Source organism: Zosterops lateralis, assembly GCF_965231275.1.
Source record: "Zosterops lateralis genome assembly, chromosome: 9".
In the NCBI taxonomy this organism is placed as follows: domain Eukaryota; kingdom Metazoa; phylum Chordata; class Aves; order Passeriformes; family Zosteropidae; genus Zosterops; species Zosterops lateralis.
Genome location: NC_139769.1, coordinates 23,783,721 through 23,809,202, shown reverse-complemented (window position 1 = coordinate 23,809,202; position 25,482 = coordinate 23,783,721). Strand labels below are relative to the sequence as shown.

Here is a 25,482-nt window from a genome sequence, read left to right as displayed (position 1 = left end):
GGTGTTTTACATCAAGTTGTTCTAGCCAGAAAGGATTTCACAACACCAGGTAGAGTTTGCAGATTTTTATTGGCTCCAATCAGTGTCAGGCAAGCATTACCAGTGAGGTAAAACCACATTTACTTTTTTAATGCTGTTCATGCAAGTGTAACCCATTTCTCAGCCATCTTCCACCTATTAAAACAGACATAAGAATCATTATAAGGAACCAAACTAGCACAACAATACATTTGACAGGAACATCTCAGACCTTAGAATTTCATCTCTGTTCAGTGAGAGAGTTCAAGCTAAGGTTTTCATCACTTGTTCCAACAAATCCATTTTACAGCAGTTACACTCACCTTCATTCTTCATACGCTAGTTTCAGAGTTGCCTCTTCACCTAAAATCAAGAAAACAGAGTTAGCATATGCAGCAGCATGACTGCTAAAAGCTCCACAAAAGCTTTGTAACCTCAGCTAGAAATGGAACGGAAAGGGTAATATCACAGTATCTCATTTGGCAGAATCAATTTCATCAGTGGCTACAAATATTTTTAGTTATTAATACAGTTCATCTGTTGTGTGGACTTACCCAGTGAGGCTGCACACAGCACAGTCCCTCCCTGAGGAAGAGAGAAGTATTCTCAGAATAACAGCAGCAATATATGCAAAGTTTATTTGCCTGTGAACTTCTATCCACCCAACTATTTTACCTAAAAGGAAACTGACTTGTAGCTGGTATCTTAGGAGTTTAACTTAGAACACTCAAACAGGATACACAAAGCTTACAAATCCTAACTCCACTGGAAATACACAATTACTAACATTGGAAGAATCAGGGAAGGTTAAAAGCTACTACTCTGCTTTGTGATACCATCTCTCTCAACAATGTTGTATTTCATGATTTTTAAATACTTAAAATACAAGTCCCATATGTTTTCAAGATAACTTCGTAATTGAAAGTGTTTTGTGTTCCACTTTGTTTGAGAACAATTTTGTACAGCAATTAATCTAGAACTTGAGCAAAATTTGTTTAGAGCCAATATTAAGATTAGCAGTAACAACTGCTGACAAGTGACAGCCACAGCACAATTTTTTTTTTTATTGTCATTCCTGAGTGCCACGTTACAGCAGTGCCCCCAGAGCAGCCAGATATAATAAAGGGAAGACAAATCAGGTATCGTATAGGACTAATTTTAGGGACCACCATTTAGCATTCAGCAGAAAGACAATGTTCCAGGAATTATTAAACCCCGTGTCTACACTTACCTCAGACACATCCATCTTGCTTCTCCAACTCCATGGAAGCTTTACCCTACAAAGAGGTGAAATTGTACTAACATACTTAAGGCAGTGGTTTGAGAGTGTAAATGTGGGTACTGTTTCAGCACAAGAGTTCTCCTCAGCCTCTTTCAGAGAGATTCCCATTGCTTAGAATTCATCACAAACAGTACATGCCAAGAGCAGATTAATGTTTTAACTGATTTGTCCCTGAAAGGGGAATCTGACCTTAGAATTTCAGACCTTACTCCCAACCACATCTTCATTCACATCACATTTGCTCAGCCCAGAATGTGTGGCAACCTGGTAGCACAGAGCTTTTCTTATAAAGTAGGAATTCAAGTAGTCCATAGCAGTTATAAATTTAAAATGGTTGCCACTTTTTTTTTTTTTTAGCCAACAGAACAGTTTATTTCAAGTTTGAGATATGCAGCACCTTGGATGAGTGAATCCTACAGAACAATCTGTGGGCTTTTTAACTGGAAAAGGTAATAAAATCATCAGGAACCCTGCTTAATGCTGCAGCTGCACTGCAAAGGCCAGAATTTATTAACTTCCTCATTCCCTGTATCACACAGTTCTGCCCAGTCACTGACATGTTAACAACTTACCTTTGCTGGCAGCACTACCAGGTACATCACTTCCCAGCTCCATCACACCTGCATCAAAGCAAACCATTAGGACAGTGTAGAAACAAGCCCAGGAGGAAGAAATCCAAGTCAGGTGCCTGCAGTCAGATAGAGCTAATTACAGACCTCCATGATTGAAGTCAAGGCACTCATATCTCATCACACAGGCAGCTCACACTGTCACCCCTGTGCAGCCCTGCCACAGGGCCAGGCTGCTGTGGGCAGGAGGGCAAATACTTTAATAGCTTTATTAGAGCAAATTCAAGAGCTCACACTGGTAAGTTAGGCACACACCAGCCTGTAAAGACTGGGCTCCAGCCAGCCGTTCCCCTTTAAAACATCCTCCTGTTTTGGCTGAGATGCAAGCCACAGCCAGTGGGCCCCTTGCTCCTTTTCCCCTATGTGACAAGCAGTTAAGTATTTTATTTATGGGCCTATGTAAAAAAAAAACAACAAACAACTTAGGAAATTAAAACAAGTACTTACCTCACAATGAGAAACATTTGGAAACCTGCAAAGAGAAATTTGCTATTAGGCAGGGTCCAGCATGAAGTACAGCTTTAAAAACAGTTTGAGTAAAATACTGTATCAGAGTTTAGTCAAGTTTTATCCTCATAGGGATCAGAGACCTGATTCAACATCATTTACAGTAGGTTGCAACACTCCCATCCCCTTCTGAAGGCAAGGTGGAAAGTAATTTCCAGCACTGTTTAACACTGAGATACTCATTCCTGAACTCCAGAGTGAGCTCAAATTGCACAAAGCAGCAAACCTTGCAGTTGCAGAGTTCAGTGACATTAGCTTTGTGTAACCAAGTCATGCATATTAAGGAAAACCATTTTAGGACACTAAATGCACAGTAATGCGGCATTCACCATTTAGTTTTAACAGGAAAATTCTAGAGATCACCAACATCACAATTATTTAACGCTGACTGTGAAATGCAGGAAACCAGAATCACACACTACTAATCTTTGCCTCACTTTTTAAGAACAAAATGAATTTGCAAGCATCTCTAAAAGCAAATTCTCAAATGCAGCACAGACAAAAATAGCATCCATCTTAAAATAAAGGTTTATTATTACCTTTAATTAGGGAAGGTCTTGTCATCACCAGCATCAGTAACAGGTGAAATAGTTTCTCAAATCAGAGACATGGGAGCTCCTCTGTCTAGGGCAGCCTGCAAAGCAACAGAAGACTTTTAGAACCTGGAGCTTTAACATCCAATTAACCTTATTCTGCTGTATTTTGTGCTTGACTTCACAATCACATCCTACTCCTCATCTTACTAAATTTTTTTATGTTAAATCCACTTATTGCTCTTCAGAGATAAACTTTTAAAATATATTCATGGAGCAAAAAGTAAGTGTTATACCTTCAGCTTCCCCCATAATGTGTTTGAAATAGCCTAAGCTACAGGAGGCTGCATCAGACAGGGGCAAAAGACAGTGACTGTGATCATCACAGGTGATCAGCTGAACTATGCAGTCATCACACAACAGCCTTTCCAGACAGCAGGGATGAAATGAGTTCTCACAAATGCCAGCAATTCAGTATTTACCTTGTAACAGCTTAGAGTTCAACCTCCCAAGCGCCTGCAACAATAGAAAACGAGATCAGATCCCTTCAGCCTCCATGCCCAAGCCCACAGCTCCCACTGGGAGACCACAAGAGCCAGATACTTCAGATAGGGGCGAAAAACAGGTGTTTTCATCACAGGATGTTCTGCTGAACTATGCCATCATCATTGTATCTGCTTTGGAATCACAGCACCAAGCAATCGCCTCTTGTGACTGCTTTGACAAATAAATTTTCCCCATTAGAAAATAAATACTTTGAAGTTTGAGTACTAGCAAGTATAAATTGTTTCTGGTCTTTGTGTAAAGTAATCATAGAACACATCCCACCCTTCTAACTGCAGTGTTTAAACAGCTATGTGGAAGAAAGCTCTACACAAAGTTTGTATTTCTTACCAGGTGATGTTCCTTCTACGCATCTCTGAAGTGCAGGATTCCAACCCTAGAAACAAAAAACTTGTAAGCAGTATATTCAGCAGACAAAGCATCAAGGGGAATTTTCAGTTGCTGTGCCTCAGAAAACTGTTTTGGTGGTAAAAGTGCTCATCACTCTCGTGGTCAAGAGTAGCAAATAAGTGTCATCACTGTGGCACCACAGGGAAAGCTTTGCTCAAGGGATTTATTATTTTCTGATCTCATCAGAGCAGAAGATGCTGCCTAGACAAACGCTAAGCACCATTTTATATTTAATTTTCAAGAACAATTTATTTACCTTGGGAAGAAGTAGCTTTAAGTCTCCACATTTGGGGGCAGATCTGGAAGAGAGAAAAGAGTTGGAGATGTTTGCAAAACTAGGGAGCTTCTCTGGCAACCACATGAGAAAGCCTCAGTACGGAGTTTTCAGAAATCACTTCTGTCAACTACTCTGATACTGAAACCATCATTGGCTTTGGGATTTACTCAACACCAATCCCCACAGTTACCCATTTTCTACAACATACTCCAGGCAGTTTTCCCAGAACATTTATTGCTGTGAACAAAGAAACAGCAGTAAGGAAACAGCAAAGGGACCTGGGGGTACTCTTGCAGTCTGGTTACAGTATGAGCAGTGGTTCATAAACATTCTCCAGAACAAATAAACAGGTGACTTCTCCCAGCAGAAATGTGAGGGCTGTCCAAGATCCTACAGGCACTGCCTGAATTACAACTGCTGACACTGTAACTCCCTGACACAACAGGACTCTAGTCCAGTTGGTGTACACAAATCCAACATTTGGTAATTTTAACTCTGTATTTCAGAAGCAACACTCACCTGTACTGAGGCCACAAGGGAAGAGCACAGCTGATACATCTTGAGCTAAAAACAAGAAAGCACATTAGTTTTTCTTTTTCCAAAAAGAATGCAATATTCACAAATATTACTTTGAAAAATATTAAACAAGCAACCAAAATATTTTAATTTTTCAAGATTTCCCAATGGAACATACATTTCAGCTCTTTGAAGAGTTAAGGCCACAAAAAACAATTGCTATTATGTATTTTTAAGCAGGATGCAATCACTAAACTACTGTCTTTTCCCCAGCATCGATTCTGGTGTATGATCACCGGGGCAGCCAGGCAGGCATGAACTTTGCCTTAGAAAGACCCCGTGGTGTCTCAGCCCTCCTGGATAGGCCACAGAAGTATTCCATGCCCCGCTCAGATATGTTGGCATTCATCAGCCTCTCTCAGATGTCCCTACCAACATAGTTCTCATCATGTGCAGAGCATGTGGAAGTGAAGGGAGCCACTGATCTCGAAACGTGCTGAGTCAGGACTTGCAAGGACCACGGAGTCCAGCTCTTAGACCTGTACAGCGCTATCTCCAGGAGCCACTACACGTCCCTGAGAGCATTGTCGTGCTGTGAAGCCAGTCCTTAACCGCGTGCACACCCCACCTGTGCGGGGAGCCTTACTCCTTCCATAACACTCCTACTGCTTTTCGCACAACGTTTCTCGTTTATCTGCAAAAACGAGCTGCTTAAAGCCCAGTGCAGTTAAAAAAATCCAAACCCACAAAACCCGGAGACCTATCGCAGGTATTTACAGCGGGCACGCGACCTCGGCATATTCCACGACCATATCACATTTTATGCATAACAGGCTGGTAGACAGGAGCCCGAAACTCATCGCCTGAGGTATTACCCCGAGCCGTTCTCCTTTCAAGCCCGTGTGGGGCTCCACAGGACCCCCCCGCACATCCCCGGGGCCGCCATGAGGCGGAGCTCCCGGCGCTCTAGGCCGCGGACCAGGCCCGGCCGCGCAATCCGCCTCAATCCTCCCTCTCCACCTCCCATCGGCGACCGAGCCGCAGCCACGGAGCACCTCGGCCATCCCCCGGAGCGGCTCCGCGGCCCCCGAGGGCGGAATCGCCCCGCACTCACCGGCGGGGCCCGGATGGAGCACGGCCACCCTTCAGCGCCGCGGGAGAAAGGGCGGCAGATGTCGTGCGCGTCCTTTATATAGCACAGGTCACGTGGTGCGGGCGCGGCCACGCCCACCGGGGGCGCTCCGAGGGCAGGGGCGGGGCGGGGGCGGACGGTCCGCACGGCGTTTCCTTCCGGGGCGCGGCCCGCGCTGGCGCGTTTCGGTTCCGGGCCGGCGCTGCGGGCCCTTCCCACCCCCGGCAGGTGAGGCTGGGCCGGGAGGGGCGGGCGAAGCCGCCCGGGGCCCGGGGGCGCGGCCGCCGCCGAGCGGTGCCCGCGGTGCGAGGGGCGGGGGCTGAGGGAGGCCGGCCCCGCCCGCCCCGGGCAGCCCCGGAGCGGGGTCGCGGCGCGGCTGTCACGGGTCAGGGGAGCCGCGGGCCCCGCCGGAGGAGGGTCCGGCACCGCGGGGCGGGCGGACAGCGGGGCCCGGTCTGAGGGAGGGCTGCGGGGGGAGAGAGGCGCCGCCGCTCCGCTCAGCTCAGAGTTGTGAGTCTCTTCCAGAGTCCCGCTGGAATGTGCACGTAGCCAAATAGGTTTATTGGGAAGAAATTGGTACCTGTGAGGGTGGGCAGGCCCTGGCACAGGGTGCCCAGAGAGGCTGTGGCTGCCCCTGGATCCTTGGCAGTGTCCCAGGCCAGGCTGGACGGGGTTTGGAGCGAGCCGATAGTGGGAGATGTCCCCGCCCGTGGCAGGAGGTCAAACGAGATAAGCTTTAAGGTCCCTTCCAACCTAAAGCATTCTGGAATTCCAAGTGTCTCTCTCTGGGACCAGGGACAGGACCCAGGGAACGGCTGGAGTTGTGTCAGGGGAGGTTTAGGCTGGATATCAGGAGAAGGCTCTTCCCCCAGAGGGTGCCGAGCACCAAACAGGCTCTCCGGGGAATGGGCACAGCCCCAGGACTGCCAGAGCTCCGGGAGGGTTTGGACAACGCTCTCAGGCACACGGTGGGGTTGTTGGAGTGTCTCTGGAGGGTCAGGAGTTGGACTCAGTGATCTCCTTGTGGGTCCCTTCCAGCTCAGGATATTCTGTGACTCTTGTGAAGTTGCCCACTCACAGTAAATCTCAACCCAAAAGCTGAGAGTTTTCAGTGCAGCTTCCAGGGTGACATCATCTGCTGGGTGGTCTGTGCCTGCTTTTTACCTGATGGATTGAGAATTCCACCCACTCCTGGCAGCTGCCTCACAGGCTGGAAGGCATTTGCTGAGATAAGTGAAGTCTGAGTCTCAGCTGGTGACACTTTAATTGCATTAAAAACGGCAGTGTCTCAGTGTGTGCCCTGTGCTGACTCAGCTCAGCCTGCAGGTCAGGGTGGGTGGAGGTGACAGACTGCCCAGAGAGGAGAGAAATCAGGATGTCATTGCCCTGTGCCTGAGGTGCACTCAGAGGGACAGAAATCAGCCTCTGACAGGGTAGTTTGAACCAAAAGACAGATTGCCTATCACCAGCCTCTGGGTGGATCATAACACAGGTTCCTTGGCACTGAGGTGAGCAGAGCTCTGTGGCTTACAGAGAGTAGATGGATTTTCCCTGCCTTCAGAGCAGGAGCTCACAGATCATTTGTTGGGCTCTCTGGAGAGCAGCTGCCTTCTGACCACAGCCATACCCAGCCATGCTCAGCAGTTAAGGTCTGATGATTTTTTTCCCCCCTTATCTTTCTGTATATCTCAAGCTCAGGCTCTGCCTCCCCCTTGCCTCCCTGGGTGCTCATGGCCTTGGCAGGGGTGTTTCACCCTTGCCTTCCTTGAGAGTGTGCTTGTAAACAGTAACAGCTTTAGGAACAGCTGTTTTGGGAAAGATGGTGAGCTAATCCTGCTGCTAGATGCTCCAGCAAAACCAGGGATGACAAAGCTTGATATTCACAGCTGTGCTTGGGAGAACCCAATTTCTCTGCACTTCATTTTTTCTTTCTTTTTACTTCCTAAAGGGGAAGGGGGCAACAAGTTTTCTTCTTACTACATCAGAAGGAAAAAAAAAGAAGGCAGCACCCCATTTCCTTCCCACTGCATGTAACTCACAGGACTCCAGGTAAGATGTTGGGTTTTCTATTTCCCCTTGTTCTGTGCAGCTGATTTTCTGCTCCCAATGCTGTGTTGACACAGAGCTGTGCACTGTGGTTTCGTGATTTTTGTGGGGTTTGTTGCTTTCTCCTAAAGATAGGGAAGGACATGGAGCTGTTGGAGCCAGTCCAGAGGCGGCACCAAGATGATCAGAGGGATGGAGCAGCTCTGCTGGGAGGAAAGGCTGAGAGAATTGGGGTTGTTCAGCCTGGAAAAGAGAATCTTCAGGGTGACCTCACTGTGGCCTTCCAATGCCTGAAGCAGAGACTGTTTACAAGGGATGGAGGGACAGGACAAGGGGGTATGGCTTCCCATTGACAGATTAGGTTTAGATTGCATATTGGGAAGAATACCTGTGAGGTACTGAGGTCCTGGCACAGAGAAGCTGTGGCTGCCCCTGGATCCCTGGATGTGTCCCAGGCCAGGCTGGACAGGGCTTGGAGCAACCTGAGATAGTGGAAGGTGTGCTTTCCGTGGCAGGGGATGGAACAGGATGGACTTTAAGATCTTTTCCAACCCAAACCATTCTGTGATTCTGTGATAGGGGAAGGAGAGAAGAAGCCCTATGACCTGGCACTGTTGAGCTGCACCATGTGAAGCTTTGTGCATTCCAGTCTGACTTCCCCAGGGACACACGGCCATCCTGCCACTCAGAAACCCCTTGGCACAACTCCACAAGATAGAGAGGCTGTCCTGCAGCTTCGTGTTTAGGAACTGGGTTTGCCAAGTTTGCACAAAGCCTGCTTGGGCATATGGACATGTGCTATGCTGCAATGTTCATAAATTCCGAGTAAAAAGTCCTCCAAAGGCAGACATGCTCTTCATGTGCCAATCCCTTTGATTTGGAGATTCCTGCACAGAGTGGGTCCGGGAGCCTTGGTATTCCCAGCCTGCTTGAAATGGTTTTGACTCTTCTCAATCCACACTTCAGATGCTATCCAGCTTGGAAGCTGCTTATGCCATGAGTGGACTTTAACAAACTTATTTGCTTCCTTTTTTTTTCTTTCTGGATGAGTTTACGTCTCACTTCCATTCATTCCAAATTTTTACCATATATGGTCAGGGCTTCTTTTCAAACTTTGCCAAAATGCAATGTGATGATGTGGTGGTGCATCCCCCAGCCCCCCTCCCTGGGCCTGCTCTGACCTCTCCTGATAAGCCTTGGTGGACTCTGCTGAGCAGTGAGGGGTCCCATGGGTGGGGAGGAGCTCCCTGAGCCTACCAGAAACTCTTCTGTGGTAGAGGTGGGAACAATGGGAACATCCCAGCCAAGGGGGGCAACAAGGGATGAGCCTTGTATTGCTTGGGTAAACCATTTACCTGGATTGCAGCCCAAGCAGAGGAGCACTGTTGTGAATTGTTGCCCCAGTGGAACAGTCCCATTATTCCTTGGGAAAGAGTCCAGGACTTACTGACAGAGGGTATGGCCAGGTTGGGAACTTAGTGATGACAGAGTGAAGTCTCTTAGGACCCTACAGGAGTGATCCTGAGTGAGCTGACCCTCTGAGCTCTTTTTTTTTTTTTCTTTCACCCTCCTGTTATATATTTTCTGGCACATGTCAGAAGTGCTACATATGATGGATATCTCAGGTTAACAGGGCACTTAGGATACCTTGAGGTCAGATGTGTGCTGGCCAACTTTTCAAAAGTCTTAGGAGGATTTAGGTCCCAGTGTCTCCTTCCTGGTTCCTCTTTTACAAATGAGCTTTCCCTATTATTTTCTCTTTTCAAAATGATTAGAAGGTACAGGTGGTGAGTATTTTAATCCATTATGAAATCAGGTGTCTATTTTTAATACCTGTGCCATTTTTAATGTTCTTTTGACATGCAGATGTGCTTTTATTGAGGATGGCAGAACAAAGTGTTTTGCATGCTAAAGCCGCAGGGAATGGGGGTCTGTTGGGGACAGGTTTAGCAGAACTCTTGTGCAGGGGATGCACGGCACAGGGAGATCAGAGAGCTTTTGTAATTTTTTTTAGGAGATCTCAAACACACTCATTTGTGACAGAGCTGCTGCCAGGTGTGTGGCAGTTCAATGGGTGAGGAAGGTCTCTGAAAACTCCAGCGTTTCAAACTGTGTGGAAGCAGGTAAAAAAAGTTCTAATTTCAAACGACTGGCTCTGCTAAGGACGGGATCTCTTCCCCCTTTTCCAGTAGAGTCGTGCACCTGCAGCCGGAACAGCCATGGAGAAGAGTGGGAACATCCAGCTGGAGATCCCTAACTTCAGTAACTCCGTTCTGAGCCACCTGAACCAGCTGCGCATGCAGGGCCGGCTGTGTGACATCGTGGTCAACGTGCAGGGCCAGGCTTTCCGTGCGCACAAGGTGGTGCTGGCTGCCAGCTCGCCCTACTTCCGTGACCACATGTCCCTGAACGAGATGAGCACCGTCTCCATCTCTGTCATCAAGAACCCTTCTGTCTTCGAGCAGCTCCTCTCCTTCTGCTACACTGGGAGGATATGTCTGCAGCTGGCCGACATCATCAGTTACCTGACGGCTGCCAGCTTCCTGCAGATGCAGCACATCATAGACAAATGCACGCAGATCCTGGAGGGGATCCATTTCAAAATCAACGTGGCCGAGGTGGAAGCGGAATTGAGCCAGACCAGGACAAAGCATCAGGAGAGACCCCCCGAGTCTCACCGGGCGACGCCAAATCTGACCCGTTCCCTGAGCCCCCGTCACAACACGCCCAAGGGGAGTCGCCTGGGCCAGGTGAGCACGGTGCTGGACATCCGGGAGCTGAGCCCACCCGAGGAGTCCACCAGCCCCCAGATAATCGAGCAGAGCTCCGACGTGGAGGGCAGGGAGCCCATCCTGCGCATTAACAGAGCGGGACAGTGGTACGTGGAGACGGGGCTGGGAGAGCGCGGGGCGCAGAACGATGAGGAGGTGCGGGTGCTGGGAGGAGTGCGCATCAAGACGGAGAACCTGGAGGAGTGGCTGGGGCCCGAGCACCAGCCCTCGGGAGAGGACGGCAGCAGCGCCGAGGAGGTCACGGCCATGGTGATCGACACCACGGGACACGGATCGCTGGGCCAGGAGGCCTTTGCCTTGGGCTCCTCTGGAGCCAAAGTGGTCAGGCCGACCAGCAGTGAGATCGACAGGTGGGTTTTTTTCTTAAACTTCATTATTCACCGTGGCTGTAAGGGCAGGTTGTGCAAGGTTCTGACTTGGCTGGGTCAGTCGCTTTGGAACATTTCCTCTTTCTGTTTCCTTTGGCCATCTTAAGGGTGAAAGGGTTTTGAGCTGGTGTTATGGAGTGTATCCAGTTTGGGTAATAGTATTTTGGCTGGGTACTGATCAGATCAGGATCGCCAGCCACAGGCTAGCTTGGGAAATTACTTATTAGTTCTTAGAGGTTGGGATCTCCACCTTCTAGCATTTCAGCTGAGGTGGGATTTCTTTGAAAGATGTTCAGTTCAGGCTCAGTAGATAATGGACTCAGCATTTGGATTAACGAGGTCATACACAATATGTGTTACATCTCTCCATTGCATTGGTGCCTTCTGGCCTGAAGGTCTGGGGATGGTTCTGGCTGAGAAACAAGCCAGACACCAGCTGTAGGTCAAGGTCTTCCCAGTGGTCCATGACAGCACTGGGCCCTGGGTTTACATCTTCTGAGGCAGTTGAAATGGGGAACCCAGTGGCCTCCACTGTTGTTTTGATTTATGAGAGAGCAGAAAGCCTTGGTTAAAAATGAGCGGTGAAATCCTCTGTATTTGGATTCTCCATCCATCTGCTTTCCCTCCACTCCAGCATTTGCTTTCTTGCCCTAGGTTTGGGCCAGATAATGGATTTGATAAAGGGCAGGTCTGTTTTATTTGGGGTGGTTGTAATTCTAGGGTTTCCCTTCACATCTGCCTCTCTTCTAGCTCAGTCTCATGGGGAAACAGCTACCTGGAAGCGGTGGATATTCTGTCACTTGTCACTTAATAAATCAATCAGTGGAAGCAATCTTGAGCTGCCCCTTGGAGAGTGATGCTTTCCTACTTCCTTAGCCCTTTTCCTTGGATCAGCTAGTCTCTAGCATCTCTTTTTGCACTGCAGTCTGTATGCACTGTTTCCCACCTCTAGTCCATCATATCCCTTATGTTTCACACTGGGAATGAAGGAGGAGGGTGCTGGAGGAGAGGTGTCCTCTGAGAAATGGCTTCTGTCCTGCTGTACAGTTCCTGAGTCACCAGGCCCATATTGGTTTATTCATGATAGCAACCTCTCTCTGTTGCTGAACTGGAAGCCAAATATGACTCAGTTTTATTTTTCAGATGTTTAGACTGAAACCATAGACCAGTATGATTTGGTTTCTCTTTTATACTTGCACTGTTCCACCTCCAGTGCATTAGCTGATGAGGATGAAGAGATGCTATACAGGTGCCTCTATTGCTGCTCACCTGTTGCTCTAAACACTGTAGTGACCTGATGCCCGTTAAAAATTCCATTTTTGCTCTTCCCCCACCGCACAGATTCAGCCCTCCTGGCAGCATGGTGGCCGTGACTGAGCGGTACAGATCAAAAAGCGAGTCTCCCGGGCGGATGGATGAGCCTAAGCAGCCCAGTTCCCAGGTAGGCAGATCACGATGTGTGCAAGTAAATGTTGGCTTGAAGGTGAAGGGCACTTTGTTGTGATGAAGTGTGTCTGTCATGTTTTATATTTGCAAGCAATAATGTGCGCGATACAAGGACCTTTTACTTTGCCAAAGGATCTACTTGCTCACAGGAGAACGTGGGCTGGCCGTGTACGATTTAAAACTGATTCTGGCTGTTGTGTGGGATTTCGGCCAGATACCTGGAAAACACAAGGAGTTTCTCTTGTTTGAGGGCATAAATATCCACCCTTATTCTGGGCAGGCCACCAGCTCCTGAGGAGAAACCCCATTTGCCTGCAGAGCTGAATCTGCCCTCAAACAACTGGCAGCAAATGCCTGAGCAGAGGGAGGAGGTGTGGCTTGGCTTCTGTGCCAGACGGGTGACAACAGCTGAACCTTTCTATGCTGGTACCAAGGCCATTCCCAAAAGCCCTCCAGGCAGTACACCAATTAACCTTTTGGGGTGGAGTGTCAAAGAGCTGTGGAGTTTTAGAGAGGTCTCTGTCTCTTCTCCAAGTGACTGTGTTGCACGGCAGACTTTGTGACATCAAGGAGCTCTGAATTCTCTCCTTTCTTGGGCACAGTTTTGGGGTAGGAGAGAGAGATGCACAGGCAGGTAGGGGATGTGTCAGTGTGTAAGCAAAGGACTGGAGGTGGGTGAGGAGATACTAGGCTGCTTTGCCCTTGAGTAAGACCAAATGAAGCAAGGGGGGGAAAACTGATTGCTAACTTTGTTAGACATTTCTATAAAATGACAGATACCTTTTTGTTCCTGTTTTGCAAAGCTTTGTTTTGTGTCCTCAGAACGCATTGCAAAATTTTCAGGTCAAACCAACCCTCTAGGGGAAATGTGACATATTAAGCAATTTTAGCTCTGCCTACAGAAAAGCTGCATTATTTCTCCATTGTGAGACAGACTCAAACATGAAACCTTAGGCTTTACACACCATGGGGAAGTATCATCACCTTCCACTCTCCTGGCATTGCAATATCCATACTAAAATAGCCTGCCCCTGATCCCTGCCCAATGGCAGTGGTAGAGCGGGAGGGAAGAACCAGAGCTTTGTATATCTCCTTTAGTCCTCAGCAGCTTCCCTATGCCTGTACAGCTGGATTCAGCAGCAGCTGGCACAGGGACACTGCTGCTCATGCCTGCAGAGCCCTGGCTAGCAGAGGAAATGCCCTCCTGCTGTTACACAGGTTGCTTCTCCACATTTGGCAGCACTGGGAAGCAGCACTGGGGGAGTGAACAGTGCATCTCCAGCACAGAAGCATTCTGGACTCAGTGTGTTTCTCCTCAGTCTGAATGACCAGAAGTGTCTGTCCTGAGGCCAGGCTTGTGGTTCAGGTTGCCCTCCTTGGCTCTTTGTCTGTGTGACTTCAGAAAATACAGAGGAGTCCTTGCTGTGCAAACTGGGTCAGGCACATCCTTGCCTGTGATGCCACAGGGCTGGGATGGGTCACACAGCCAGGCAGGCAAATGTGACTCATTATAAAATGAACTCTAAGTGACACCCGAATAAATACCTGTGCAAAATGACACCTGAACACTTTCAGATATGATTTGTGGTTTGCTCCTCCTTTGTTTTACTGCAAGCTCATCAATCAGCTTCTTTTTTTTGACTTTTAGTAAGGAAAGCAGAAGGTGATACACCCAAGTGTTTCTATAAAACTGGCACAAGTTTTTTAAAAAGTAACAAGTATTGACATGTGGTCCACAACTGAATTGGTGGCCAAGTGCCCTTGTGTCAAGGGCTGTCTTTTTTTCACCAGATCCAGGGAATGGCTTGGCAGGAGGGGCCTCTGCAGCAGTGGTTTCTAATTGATTGCTCGTTTGTATTTAGCCCCAAGGCCTCAGTTAAGCACTTAAATGTGTGCTTGAGGTTGCAGACATTAGTGCTGCTGATTTTGAGGTTTGGCACATACTTTACTGGCTGGACCTGGGCCTGATCTTCTCTGCAACTTGTTTTAGGCTGCTTGTTATTTAAATCCGTGCCATTTCCTTGGCAGGGGGAGGAATCAGCCATGCTGGGAGTGAGCGGATACGTGGAATACCTGCGGGAGCAGGAGGTTTCGGAGCGCTGGTTCCGGTACAACCCGCGGCTCACGTGCATTTACTGCGCCAAATCCTTCAACCAGAAGGGCAGCCTGGACCGGCACATGCGCCTGCACATGGGCATCACACCTTTTGTGTGCCGCATGTGCGGGAAGAAGTACACCCGCAAGGATCAGCTGGAGTATCACATCCGCAAGCACACGGGCAACAAGCCTTTCCACTGCCACGTGTGCGGCAAAAGCTTCCCTTTCCAGGCCATCCTCAACCAGCACTTTCGCAAGAACCACCCCGGCTGTTTGCCCTTGGAGGGGCCGCACAGCATCTCCCCTGAGACCACGGTGACGTCCCGCGGGCAGGCCGAGGAGGAGTCTCCTCCCCAGGAAGAGGCCGTGGCCGTGGGGGAGACGGCGCAGGGATCCGTGTCCACGACCGGGCCGGATTGAAACGCGGCTCTGGAGTCCCAGGAGAAAGGACCGTCTTCCCGTTCCTGGCTCGACAGAGTCAGCACCGACCCGGCAGGCTGGTACTGTAATTAGTGCAATGCCACCACTGAACAGAAAGAAGCTCCCAAGATGTTGCCAAAATAGAAAAAAATCTCTCTTTTTCTCTCTCTTCCTCTCACACGCCCACACACACCCATAGAGTGTTAAATGTTTTTCTCCCTTATTCCTCCTCCTCTTGGAGAAAAACAGAACAACTGTGTCAATCAACTTCTTATTCAGGGATCGACAGGATTTTAAATTTTTTTACTGTTCTGTAGTGATCTGGGACAAGCAGTCATTTGTATTTCTGGACAGCGCTGTGGCCCAGCAGGGCGTCCCGCCGGCGGTGCCAGGTTCAGCCACAGAGCCATATCCACTGCTCCCGCTCGAGGGGACAGCAGGGGCAAGGGGCTGTGTTGCCTTTCTCCCTTCCCCAGGTAGTCGCCACCACAAAGAAAACAAAAATACTGTCCTGGTGGAACCTCCCTTGCCCAAGTGTATTTATCCCCCTCTTATTTTTGGTGTGTCTCTTTATGTTTTTGTTTAAACTGTTGTTTTAGGGCTTTGGGCTCACCTGGTTCAGGCATGCTGCCCTGGTGCCCCTTGTTAAAGTGGGCACAGTTACAAAGTGGTATTCCAGAGGTCAGCAAAATGTGAAGGAAGCACTTCAGTTACTGAGAGTGGACTTTAGCAGCTGTGAGGTTTGCATGAGACTCTGATGCATTGGGAGGAGGGCTGGAGGGGTGTTCTAGAGGAGGTTGTCCTCTGCTGGTGCTGATCTGGAGAGCTCAGAGCACTCTGAGGTCCTGGCTGGAGTACTGCCATGCTTCAGCTGTTGCCAGGGATTAGGAAGAGATTTTCTGGAGTTGCTGAATTGTGGAGTTAGAGGCTGGCTACCAAAGTCCTCTTTCACCCCTGCTTCCCCCTCGACATGCACTTGATCTTTTAGAACAGCAATACGGGATATGGGAATACTGCAATGCTGTTGTCACAGCCGAGCAATCGCAGGTGGTTGCTTTTAAACCTGTTTCTACAAACTAGTTTGATAACTTTTTTATCAATGAAATGCAAAAAGAAAAAAGAACCTTACTCTATTTCCTTACAACAGTTCAGGAGACTTAAAAGTGAATGGTTCCTAGAGCAATCACAGCTCTGTCCCCTTGCATGGACTTCACCTTTTTGTATTCTGAGTAGCTCTGATGTTTAGAGCAAGTTTAGCAAACCTGGAGAGACATGCCTGTGTGTGTATTGTAGGTGTTTGCACGGGCTTACGTGGTTCATAACCAGAAAAGCATGGGACAGGCAGATAAGTGCAAATATCCTGACATCTTTTTTTAAAAATATATGCAATATTTTAAGAGTTTTCTCTAGTTCTGATGCCAAGTTGTTCATGATGAAGGGGGGAATTAACGACAGGTTGCGCGTATCAGGTTTGGTGAAGGAGTTCTCTTGAGGATGTATAATGTGTATATGATAAGGAAGGGTGAAGTTCTGAACCTTAAGGTGATGGGAGGAACAAGGAGACATTGGAAAAGAAATACACTTCATCTTGCTTCAGCAAAAAAGCTGAGTGAGTGGTTAGAGCTGAGGCTTAGCAGGCTGACCAAGTGACAATAAAGCTTGACCTGTTGTCTGACTGCAGTTTTGGGCACATGGAAACATCTCCAGCCCTTGCTTTCCCCACCTGCAAATTGGTACTGGGGATCATTTTCCTGCCCCTTTGGAGGGAATAATTTGGAGAAGGGTGATGTGTTCTTGCTTTGCTTTATAGATTTTTTTATAAGTGAGGGGTCTCACTGTTCCTCCTATCTCTCTCTCAAAAAGAGATGTGGCTCTAATGTGTTTTTGTGTGTGGGAAAGGGCTCGGTGCCAGTAACACGTGTAACAGGGATGTGATCCTACAAGAGGGACCTTTGCAGGTGTTCTGAGCTGGGCACCAGCAAAGTACCATTTCATTGACCATTTCAAACAGGAAAACTGATCTTTCACCTCCGTTTTCCTTCTGTGCCTTCTTCCTCCTCTCCTGTCAAGGGCATCCATCACACGGGGAGTGATTTGGCTACCCAAACAACCAGCTCCGTCAGGTTTCCTGGCAAAGGTCAAACATCACGGTACCAAAACACTGAGGTTGCCAGAGAGCAGTGGCAGAGGATGAGGTGAGAGGGTGGCCAAGGTAAGTTTTGTTGCAATCAAGGTGCAGGGAGGAGTGGAGATGTGCTGCTTTAGTAATAGCTTTTGAAGTTACCAAAAATGAAAAAAAAAAAAAGTTAAAAACTTTGAAATCCTCTCCTGTTCACACTAGAGAGCATAAAAAGTTACTTTTAGTTGCTTAAAAGATTTTTAAGTGTTTAAAATAGAAATTTTAAAAGAATACTACCAAACTATAAAAACATAAAATTATTTATATACATATATTATATAAAAATATAGTGGGAAAGTTTCCCTGCTAAGCTTGCTGTGAAGCGAAGGGTGAAGGTGCAGTAACTGCTACACAAGCAACATTTTTCTGAGGCAGATGGCAACCGTAGTGAAGAAGGGCTGACATAAAATGGTGATTGCCTTTGTTCCCGTGGCATAGCTGTGAGTTTCTTGAGCAGGTTTTTATTTTACTGTATCAATACTGTGAACGGAGGAGCATCCAAACAGTACAGGAGGCCAACAGTGCCTCCTGTTTGCTCATTCATTACTTCAAGTGGCCTGGTGAAAACCATGAAACTTGTCCTTCATACCTGACTAGGCTGAAAACAAAGCTTGTGAAAGTTTTTTTTTTTTTTCTTGCTCTTTTATGTTTGCTTTTCTTTTTGTTTTTGGGTTTGTGTTGGTTTTGTTTTTTTTTTCTTTTTTTTTTTTTGTGCAGAGGTTGCCACTGTATAATGATCATTTCTGATTGCATGCAAAAGAGCCAATATTCTTGCCCAGGCCTCGCTGAGGTGAAGTTTATAGCTTGTAGCTAGAGTCAGTATAAGGTATGGTAGTGGGAATAATTTTGATATTATTTCTGTACATTTAATGGATGTGTATGTATGTGTGGGAATCATGATGTCTAATATTTCTTGAACAGTGCTGAAACCAGCTCAGGTCCATCTGCACTAGACAGCAGAACCAGTTCTGAAGGAATTGTTATTACACGTTTCTTTCAATGGTTGACTTCCTGAGTGCAGATGAGACCAAGGTTCGAGAAAAAAGGGGTTGGAGGTCGTATACGGTATGGAAAAACCTCATGTGAATTTTCTGGCAGTGGTGTAGCTACTTCGAGGTGCTTTCCTTAACAGAATGATACTGTGTCCTGTTGCCTCTGTGTTGGCGTGGCTCTTCACGGTTGCACCAAAGCTGTGGAGAATCAGATGCCAACTTTCCAAACGTGAATGCTTCTGTGATGGGTTGAGGCACAGCTTTGCATTCCCGTGTCTAGCTGCATCTTGTTCTGCCAAAACTGTGATTTTAACTGTGATTTAAGGAGGATGTGAAGAGAACTCTTGTGTTTTAATACCTCTGTACGTAACATTTCTGTCTGCTTTAGAGTTAGGGCTTACTAACCCATTTGTTTTCTTGCCTCAGGCAACAGGGAGAACACACTCTGGTTTTACAGTTTGTTTTCTTGGAGGTGGACATATTTCTTAGTTCATTGCTGTCAAAGCTCTCACCTCCCAAATGTGAAGCGTTGTGGTTATCTCCTTAAGCCTGCAGCAAGCCCTGGTGCCAAGTGTCAGCCAAGTGACATGATGGTTGCCACGGCTGTTCCCTGCTGCTGCCAGGTTCCCTGTGAATAGCTGTGAAAATAGCAAGACTTGTGTTAATACTGTGTTGCTGCTTGGGAGAAAAGCTAAACCTCTTTGTCTCAGGAGGATGACTGATGTGAAGCTGGGAAAAGGAGAAGGCCAAAATACAATGAGAGGATGTGAAAACAAATTGTGCTTTGTATTTCCAGCAGCTAGAGAGGGATGAATGAGAGGCTTTATGGAATGTGAATTTGTTACAGGAGGCTGAGAACATGCTTAGAGCTAACTTAGTAAGATCCAGGGATAACCTGGTGAGAGCCAGAGCAGCCAGTGCAAATAGGCAGTCCCTCCTTGTCCTCTCAGCATTATTCACCATCAGGTTCAGTCCTTGGACTTTCCTACATCTTCTCTACAATATTCTCACAATAAGCTGTGATCTGTATAACTGAACTGTAGTTTGGGTGCTGGGAAGAACAGAAAGCATGCTGTGTATCTGCTGCTGTTTTAAACCCTGAGAGGTTGGCAGTGACTGTTCCCATCTGACAGCTATCCAGAGCTGGAATAGCATTGGGAATGAGCTGTAGCCCTTCTGAAAAGCATTGTGGGGCTGGCTCAGTGCAGAGGGCACAGAGCCAGGATTTCAGCCCTCTGTGAGCTCAAGATTGAGATACGTGGACAGGACAGCTCTCCCTGCCTGTTCTGCTCTCATTTTGTGACAGCTCTGTGCTGTGTTTCCATCCCACACCTCTGCAATAGTAATGTCACTTAACTGTGAGATGCCCATTTTAGGAAGTAATTCCAAGCAGCCTTGTTGTGGAGTAAAGTCCTGGGCACTTTGGGGTGATTCAGCCCTAACAAGGCCTTTGCAAGAGCACAGCTGTAGCTTTTATTTGCTGCTGACTTCATCTGTCCTGCAGAATCCAATGTATAAATCAGAAGACAGCTGCAAAGGTGCCATTGATTTGGGTGGAAGATGGCTTGGGAGGTAGATAGGATCGTGCATCTTGAAAAGCAACAAAAACTAGCACTTAAAATTATTTAAACTTTATCAAACTCTCCTTTTGATCCATGACATGCCTGCCAATTTAGCCATGCCTGTATCCAAATGTTTCTGCAGATGTGTGACATCAAGTGCTGTTCAGGCTCTGCTGGAAATATTTTGGAGATGGGAAAAGTCCCTGCTTATGGCAGGATGGTTGGACTAGATGACCTCTACAGGTCCCTTCCAACCTATACTATTCTATAAGTCAAGAAGCTGTAATTCAAGGAGACTTTCTGCCAAGGTCTGGGCTCTGAGTTTTCACTGGGAGACAGGAATGCAGTTGGAAAGCCTGGGATCCACTGCCATAGCAAAATAATTGTGGTGAGCTTTGCTCCTGTCACAAGGTGAGAGCCATGCACAGAGTTTTGATATCAGCAGTTAAAGGACCTAAAGAGAAGCTCAGAATCCTCAGTTTAATCACTGTCATTCAAAGGATACTTTAATATAAAGTACACATGTACCTGCATATATATATATACTAAAAATATATGTATATATATAAAATTGTAACCAAATAGAACTATGCAAACAATACTGGCTGCTTCTTGAAACTAAAATCTACCAGAACATTTTGGAATAGAGTAGGTTTGGAATAGACTTTCTGTGGGTTTTTGTTTTTTTTTTTTTTTTGGTTTTGCTTTATAACCAGTAAAGTGCAGCAGACTAAAGTTTTGCTGTAGTTAGTCTTAGTAGAAATTTAGGTTATTCCTAACCTGGAACCCGCTCAAGTGGGTTATAAAATTATCTGAAGAGTCCTACCATCTCTAAAATATTTCCATCTGCTGAAAGGCTTTGGCTTGGCAAACAGAAAAACACCGAGGCTGGGAATTAGGAGAGATTGAATGTGATGTTTGGGCTGATGGAATCAAAAAGGACTGGGAGCATTTTCTTTTGGATGTAGGATTGAGTTGGTTTCAAGGAATCTTCCTACTTGGGAAAGTGTCCATTGCTGAGATGGAGGCAGTGATCAGAGCATCCCCGGGATGAATTCTGGTTTTGATGGAGGTATTGGAAAGCTTCCTGCTGAATCTGGTGGTACCAGAGTTTAGGCTGCTGGGAGAAATTCCACACGATTTCTGCCGTTTCTTTGTGTCAGATCTGATCTTTGCTTTTAGGATTAACTGCCGTGTATCTGTATGTAACTTTCAGTGACCTTTAGCTTTTTATTCCTGGAACCGTAGACAGTTCAGGTTTCCCATAACATTATCCTCATCCCAACTGTGAACAAGTTACTACTGCTTCTTATAATTTATTGTCTTTCTATTCCTGAATGTCTGTGTGATCCAGCTGGTTGCCAGCACCACCTTCCAGTGCTTCATTAGCCTTTATGCACAGGGAATTGTTGCAATGGATAAGTTGACCATGCTAGTTGGAAGAGTATAGAAGCCTTTGGAGGGTGACTTTACTTCCTCTAGCTGTCATTAGGGAGTGCACACACACATACCTGTATATACATATATAGAAACAAATATAATGTGTTTCAATATAAACTCATTTAGCATTATTCTTATTTAATTTATATTTTAATCCAGTTGTAAACCAAAGTATTACAGCTTGTGAAATGATGTCTCTCGGAAATAAGGGGAACCTTTTTTAGGTGGGAATTCTGAAAGGTTTTTGGTGACAAAAACATGGCTTGAGAACTTGTGCTGCTGGGGAGTTGCAGCCTTGAAAGGATTTGAAACTTGCTGAGTAAAGTTGGATGGTGGGGCCTTCTGAAGGTGTTCTTCATGGTCTTTAACAGTTTTGTTGTAAAACAAGAACGTTCTGGCAAAGCTAGAAATAAAAGGGGAGAAAACAGCAAGTCAGGCTGTGAACTGGCACAGCTGAGAGCTGGGGAGGAAGCCACAAAACCAGCCACTGATGTATTTAGTGTCTGATTTAAAGTTTTAGGAAATGAGCCATTGCTATTTACTGGTGTCTGGAAATGGTTGGGGGTTTGTTAATAACTTCTGTGAAGGTGCATGTTCTGCTGTCACCAATGGGAAGAAATAATGGGTTCAAAGTTAAGATCTTGCTGATTTTTCTGTGCCAGGGAATAATTACCTTCCCGAGGAATTAGCAAGTGCTAAGAACAAATTCACATCTAACATGTCCTGCAGGCTTGGCAGCAGCTCTGCTGAAATAAGAAGAGAGCTTATCTGTTTTCAGCCCTGGCTGGTGCTGGTGGCACTGGAATGGCACAGGGGGATGGGTAGAAAGGTGAAACAGCAGCAAAGCACCACTGGGAAGAGGTAGTGCACGTATCTGGCTTGCCATGGATGCTGTGGGCAGGGAAATGCCGGGTTTAGAACCTGCACAGGGGTAGGAGCATGCAGGAAATGCTGCTGCCTTGTGAGACTGGTGTCCAAAGATGCCTCTCCTGGCACATGGCAGCTGAGCAGCACCAGCGTTTTCCTTGCTGGAGCAGTGAGGAGTAAAGAAGGAAAAGGGGTCAGGCCCCTGTGAGGGCAGATTTGCTGTAAGCATTTCAAAAACTCCATTGGAAGGAACTGAAGGGTGGGAAGTGCGAGGTGGAAAGGGCAGGACCAGACTTCAAAGTGCCATTTTCTGAGTTTTCTAGCAAGTGTTGAAGGCTGAAGTTTTTGTTTCAGTGCTTTCTCCTTTACCTATTTAATTTTTCCTGTTTAAACTCCACAGCTCAGGGGAGGGTGCAGAGAAGATGGAGCCAGACCCTTCCTGGAGGCACAGGGTGGAAGGAGGAGCAGCAGTTTATACAAGGGAAAATCAGGTTAGGTATGATAAGACATTATCTCACCATGAGTACAGTCAAACAGCATTGGATCAGGTTGTCCAGAGAGGCTGGGAAATCTCCATCATGGGAGAGTGCAGCCTCCAAGTTCCTGTTTCCATTAGACTGCACCAAGCTGTATTTTTGTTACCTTTTTCTTTTTTAATCATGTAAAATGGGCAGCTTTACTGGCCTACCTAGTTTGTATCAGTTAAGCTTTTGATACATATTCAGGTATTTTTAAATACTGCTGTGTAAGTTCCTTGTTTAATCTGACATATTCTGATTTATTATTTTACTGCAGTTACCTAAGGCAGTACTTAAAAAAATCAGTGCATTTATTTTTTTCCAAACTTTCACCTTAATTTTTGGTAATGTACCTAACACCCCTCCCCTCAGATCTATGGTGAAATGGCTGCATTATTTTTATACTGCAGTGAGGCTTATTTATTTAAAGCTTCCCATTACCTTTGCAGTCAGACTCAATACCATTGGCTATGAAACTGAAACTAATGAGAAATGAAAAATGAAGTTGGATTGATTAATTTACTGGTGGTCATAAAATACAGAAAGTGGCAGTATAAAAAGATAAAATACAGTTGAGATTAGTTACTCAAATCACAGAATCACAGAATGGTTTGGGCTGGAAGGGACCTTAAAGCTCATCTTATTCCAACCCCCCTGCCAGGGGCAGGGATCTCTTCTGCTAGAATTCCAATAGAAATTACTGAGTCTAGGGCAGGGGGAGGAGTCACAAAAGTAGTCTGAGAGAAGCAAAATTTTAACTTGATGATGCCAATTAATTGGTTCCCCATTTGGTCAAGTTTTAAAAGCTGTTTCTTGAGGGTTCCCTGGCTCTGCTTGTTCATCAATGTCTTGGGCATTGGTTTGATGTGGGGGTTTGTGCCTCCAGGAGTATTTTCTGAGAGTTTCCATGTCTAAAGGAACTCTCTTAATTACTGTGAAGCTTTTCTTGCATCCTTCCTTGCCTGTGCATTGGTAACTGAACACAACTCTTGCCTGCAAGGGGCTGGTAGGAGGAGGGTGACACTAACAAGAAGTGGACAGTGCAATTCTCAGGCTGACAGATTGGATTTTGGGAAGGGGCATCAAGCCCCAGCCCCACTGTGGCTGTGCCCAGCCCCAGGGCATTCTTTCAGTCGATGTTTGTTTGCAGAGGCTGTTCACAGGGCAGCCAGGAACTCTGCCAGGGATGCAGGGAAGGAGGGTGTAGGTGGCATGCAGGCACTTTTCTGATGTGTTAGAAAATTTCCTCAGCCAGGCTTGTGCTGTTGGGGGAAGCACCCCAGGTGGGATTGAGAGCAGAATTTTGTCATACCTTTTGCTGAAGGCTAATTCCTTGGGCTGCCCTAAGGCACTGGCTTGGGCAGAAAGCTTACACCAGACAGCTTCCAGGGCTGTGTTGTCATGGGGCAAGTGCTGGTGAGGAATACTGGGATGGGAGAGAAGAGAGTTGTTGTTTCACTAAGGCATAGTTCTTCTGTATTGGTGGGTAACGTGGCTGACATTTAGGACAGGCAAGAGCAATCCTGGGTGGTGAAACAGACTTTTCTGAATAAGTCTATTTTAGAAGCTGAATGAGGAGGAGAATAACATGCACCTGTGTGTTCTTGCAGTAACATATTCCTCACCTGGTGCCCCACAATTGCAGGGAGAATTAGTGAAGGATGAGAAGACTGGATCAGATGTTAATTCATGGAAATGGAAGCAAGGTATTCAAAGCACTGCTTTCGTCTGAAAAGGAAAGGGAATGAATGCAGTTTTCCTAAGCCTCTAGTGTGTTAAACACTAGCTGTGGCCCCACTGTCCCCAAAGCTCCCCTCATTTCCCTGGTGTCACCCCACCTTTCCTGCACAACACTGTGAATATGATATCTGTAGCTCTTTTTAAAACTTGGGATTTTTCCATTAAAACTGCTCAGAGCAGGAAGTGCTGACCTACTGCAGGAGCAGATGGGATGTGACCCCCAAATAGGGCACAGATAGTTGAGTAGTGGGAGAGAAAATGAAGTGGCTTTGTACAGCAATTTGCTAATCAAATTTCATCTTGTAACAAACCTAACTGACAATCAATTTCTAAAATACAAAAGCCTCTTAGAGGGAATAGTCAAGTATATCTTCACCAGAAAGATTTAACTGGGATAACTTAATAAAGAGCACAGGATTTTTTTCCTCTTTTTTTTTTCTTTTTTTTTTTTTTTTTTTTTTTTTTTTTTTTTTTTTTCTTTTTAGCAATCACTCCAGAAATGGAGTCACATTAAGCAGCAGTGTATTCACAGGACAGTAACTACCTCTCTCTCTTGGGGTGCTGAGGTTACCACACTACACACTCTAGCAGCAAAGCTTTCACTTTAAAGAGATTTTTTTTCCTTACCTCTGTGTTTCACAAAGTCTGCTCTGTAAAGTGACTCTAATGAAAATGGCATCTGGCAGGAGCAATGGGAGTCCCTCGGGGTCCACAGTCCTTCTTGGCCTCCAGTTCCTTACTGTGACCCTTTGCAGGTTGGCCATGGAGCTGTGACAGTTCAGGGGGACTTTGTCACCTCCTGTGTGCTGTGTGACAGTGAACTGTGAGACCACATTCCTGCATTGGGAAATCAGTTAATGGTGGGGAAGGTGAAAGGAGAATCTATCTCCCTCCTGCCTCCAAGGCAGCAGGCAGCAGCTTAAAAAAAAAAAAAAAAAAAAAAAAAAAAAAAGCAATAATATAAAATACAAACACTTTTGTATGTTGTTCATTAGTCAGCAGATCTGACTCTGCAAATTTATATATATATATACACACATACAGAGAGGAAATCTCTCATGTGAAAAGGTGCCATTTTTTTTCTAAACAGAGTCCCTTTTCAAACTAGAACAGCACTTTAAATAAGTTCCTCTTAAAAGAAAAAAAAAAATTAAAAAAAAAGAAAAA

General features: G+C 46.3%; 2 protein-coding genes across 2 annotated transcripts; one reads left to right on the top strand and one right to left on the bottom strand.

Annotated features, from left to right (window-relative positions):
• Positions 1 to 50: 50 nt before the first annotated feature.
• Positions 51 to 7,483, bottom strand: LOC310912475 (uncharacterized protein; the record flags this gene model as incomplete). Its single annotated transcript, XM_083867068.1, has 13 exons — positions 51 to 174; positions 342 to 381; positions 573 to 603; positions 1,250 to 1,295; positions 1,873 to 1,920; positions 2,377 to 2,401; positions 2,976 to 3,070; positions 3,452 to 3,485; positions 3,864 to 3,909; positions 4,180 to 4,222; positions 4,720 to 4,764; positions 5,831 to 6,380; positions 7,476 to 7,483. The coding sequence occupies 6 exons, from the start codon at positions 7,481 to 7,483 to the stop codon at positions 3,470 to 3,472; spliced, it is 708 nt and encodes a 235-aa protein (XP_083723194.1). The 3' UTR covers positions 51 to 174; positions 342 to 381; positions 573 to 603; positions 1,250 to 1,295; positions 1,873 to 1,920; positions 2,377 to 2,401; positions 2,976 to 3,070; positions 3,452 to 3,469.
• ZBTB37 (zinc finger and BTB domain containing 37) lies at positions 6,044 to 24,799 on the top strand. The gene is made up of 8 exons (XM_083867877.1): positions 6,044 to 6,076; positions 7,797 to 7,897; positions 9,909 to 9,977; positions 10,084 to 11,036; positions 12,396 to 12,495; positions 14,529 to 15,102; positions 17,088 to 17,229; positions 22,458 to 24,799. Exons 4-6 carry the CDS (start codon positions 10,114 to 10,116, stop codon positions 15,015 to 15,017), a joined length of 1,512 nt encoding a protein of 503 aa, XP_083724003.1. The 5' UTR covers positions 6,044 to 6,076; positions 7,797 to 7,897; positions 9,909 to 9,977; positions 10,084 to 10,113; the 3' UTR covers positions 15,018 to 15,102; positions 17,088 to 17,229; positions 22,458 to 24,799.
• The last annotated feature ends 683 nt before the right edge of the window (positions 24,800 to 25,482 follow it).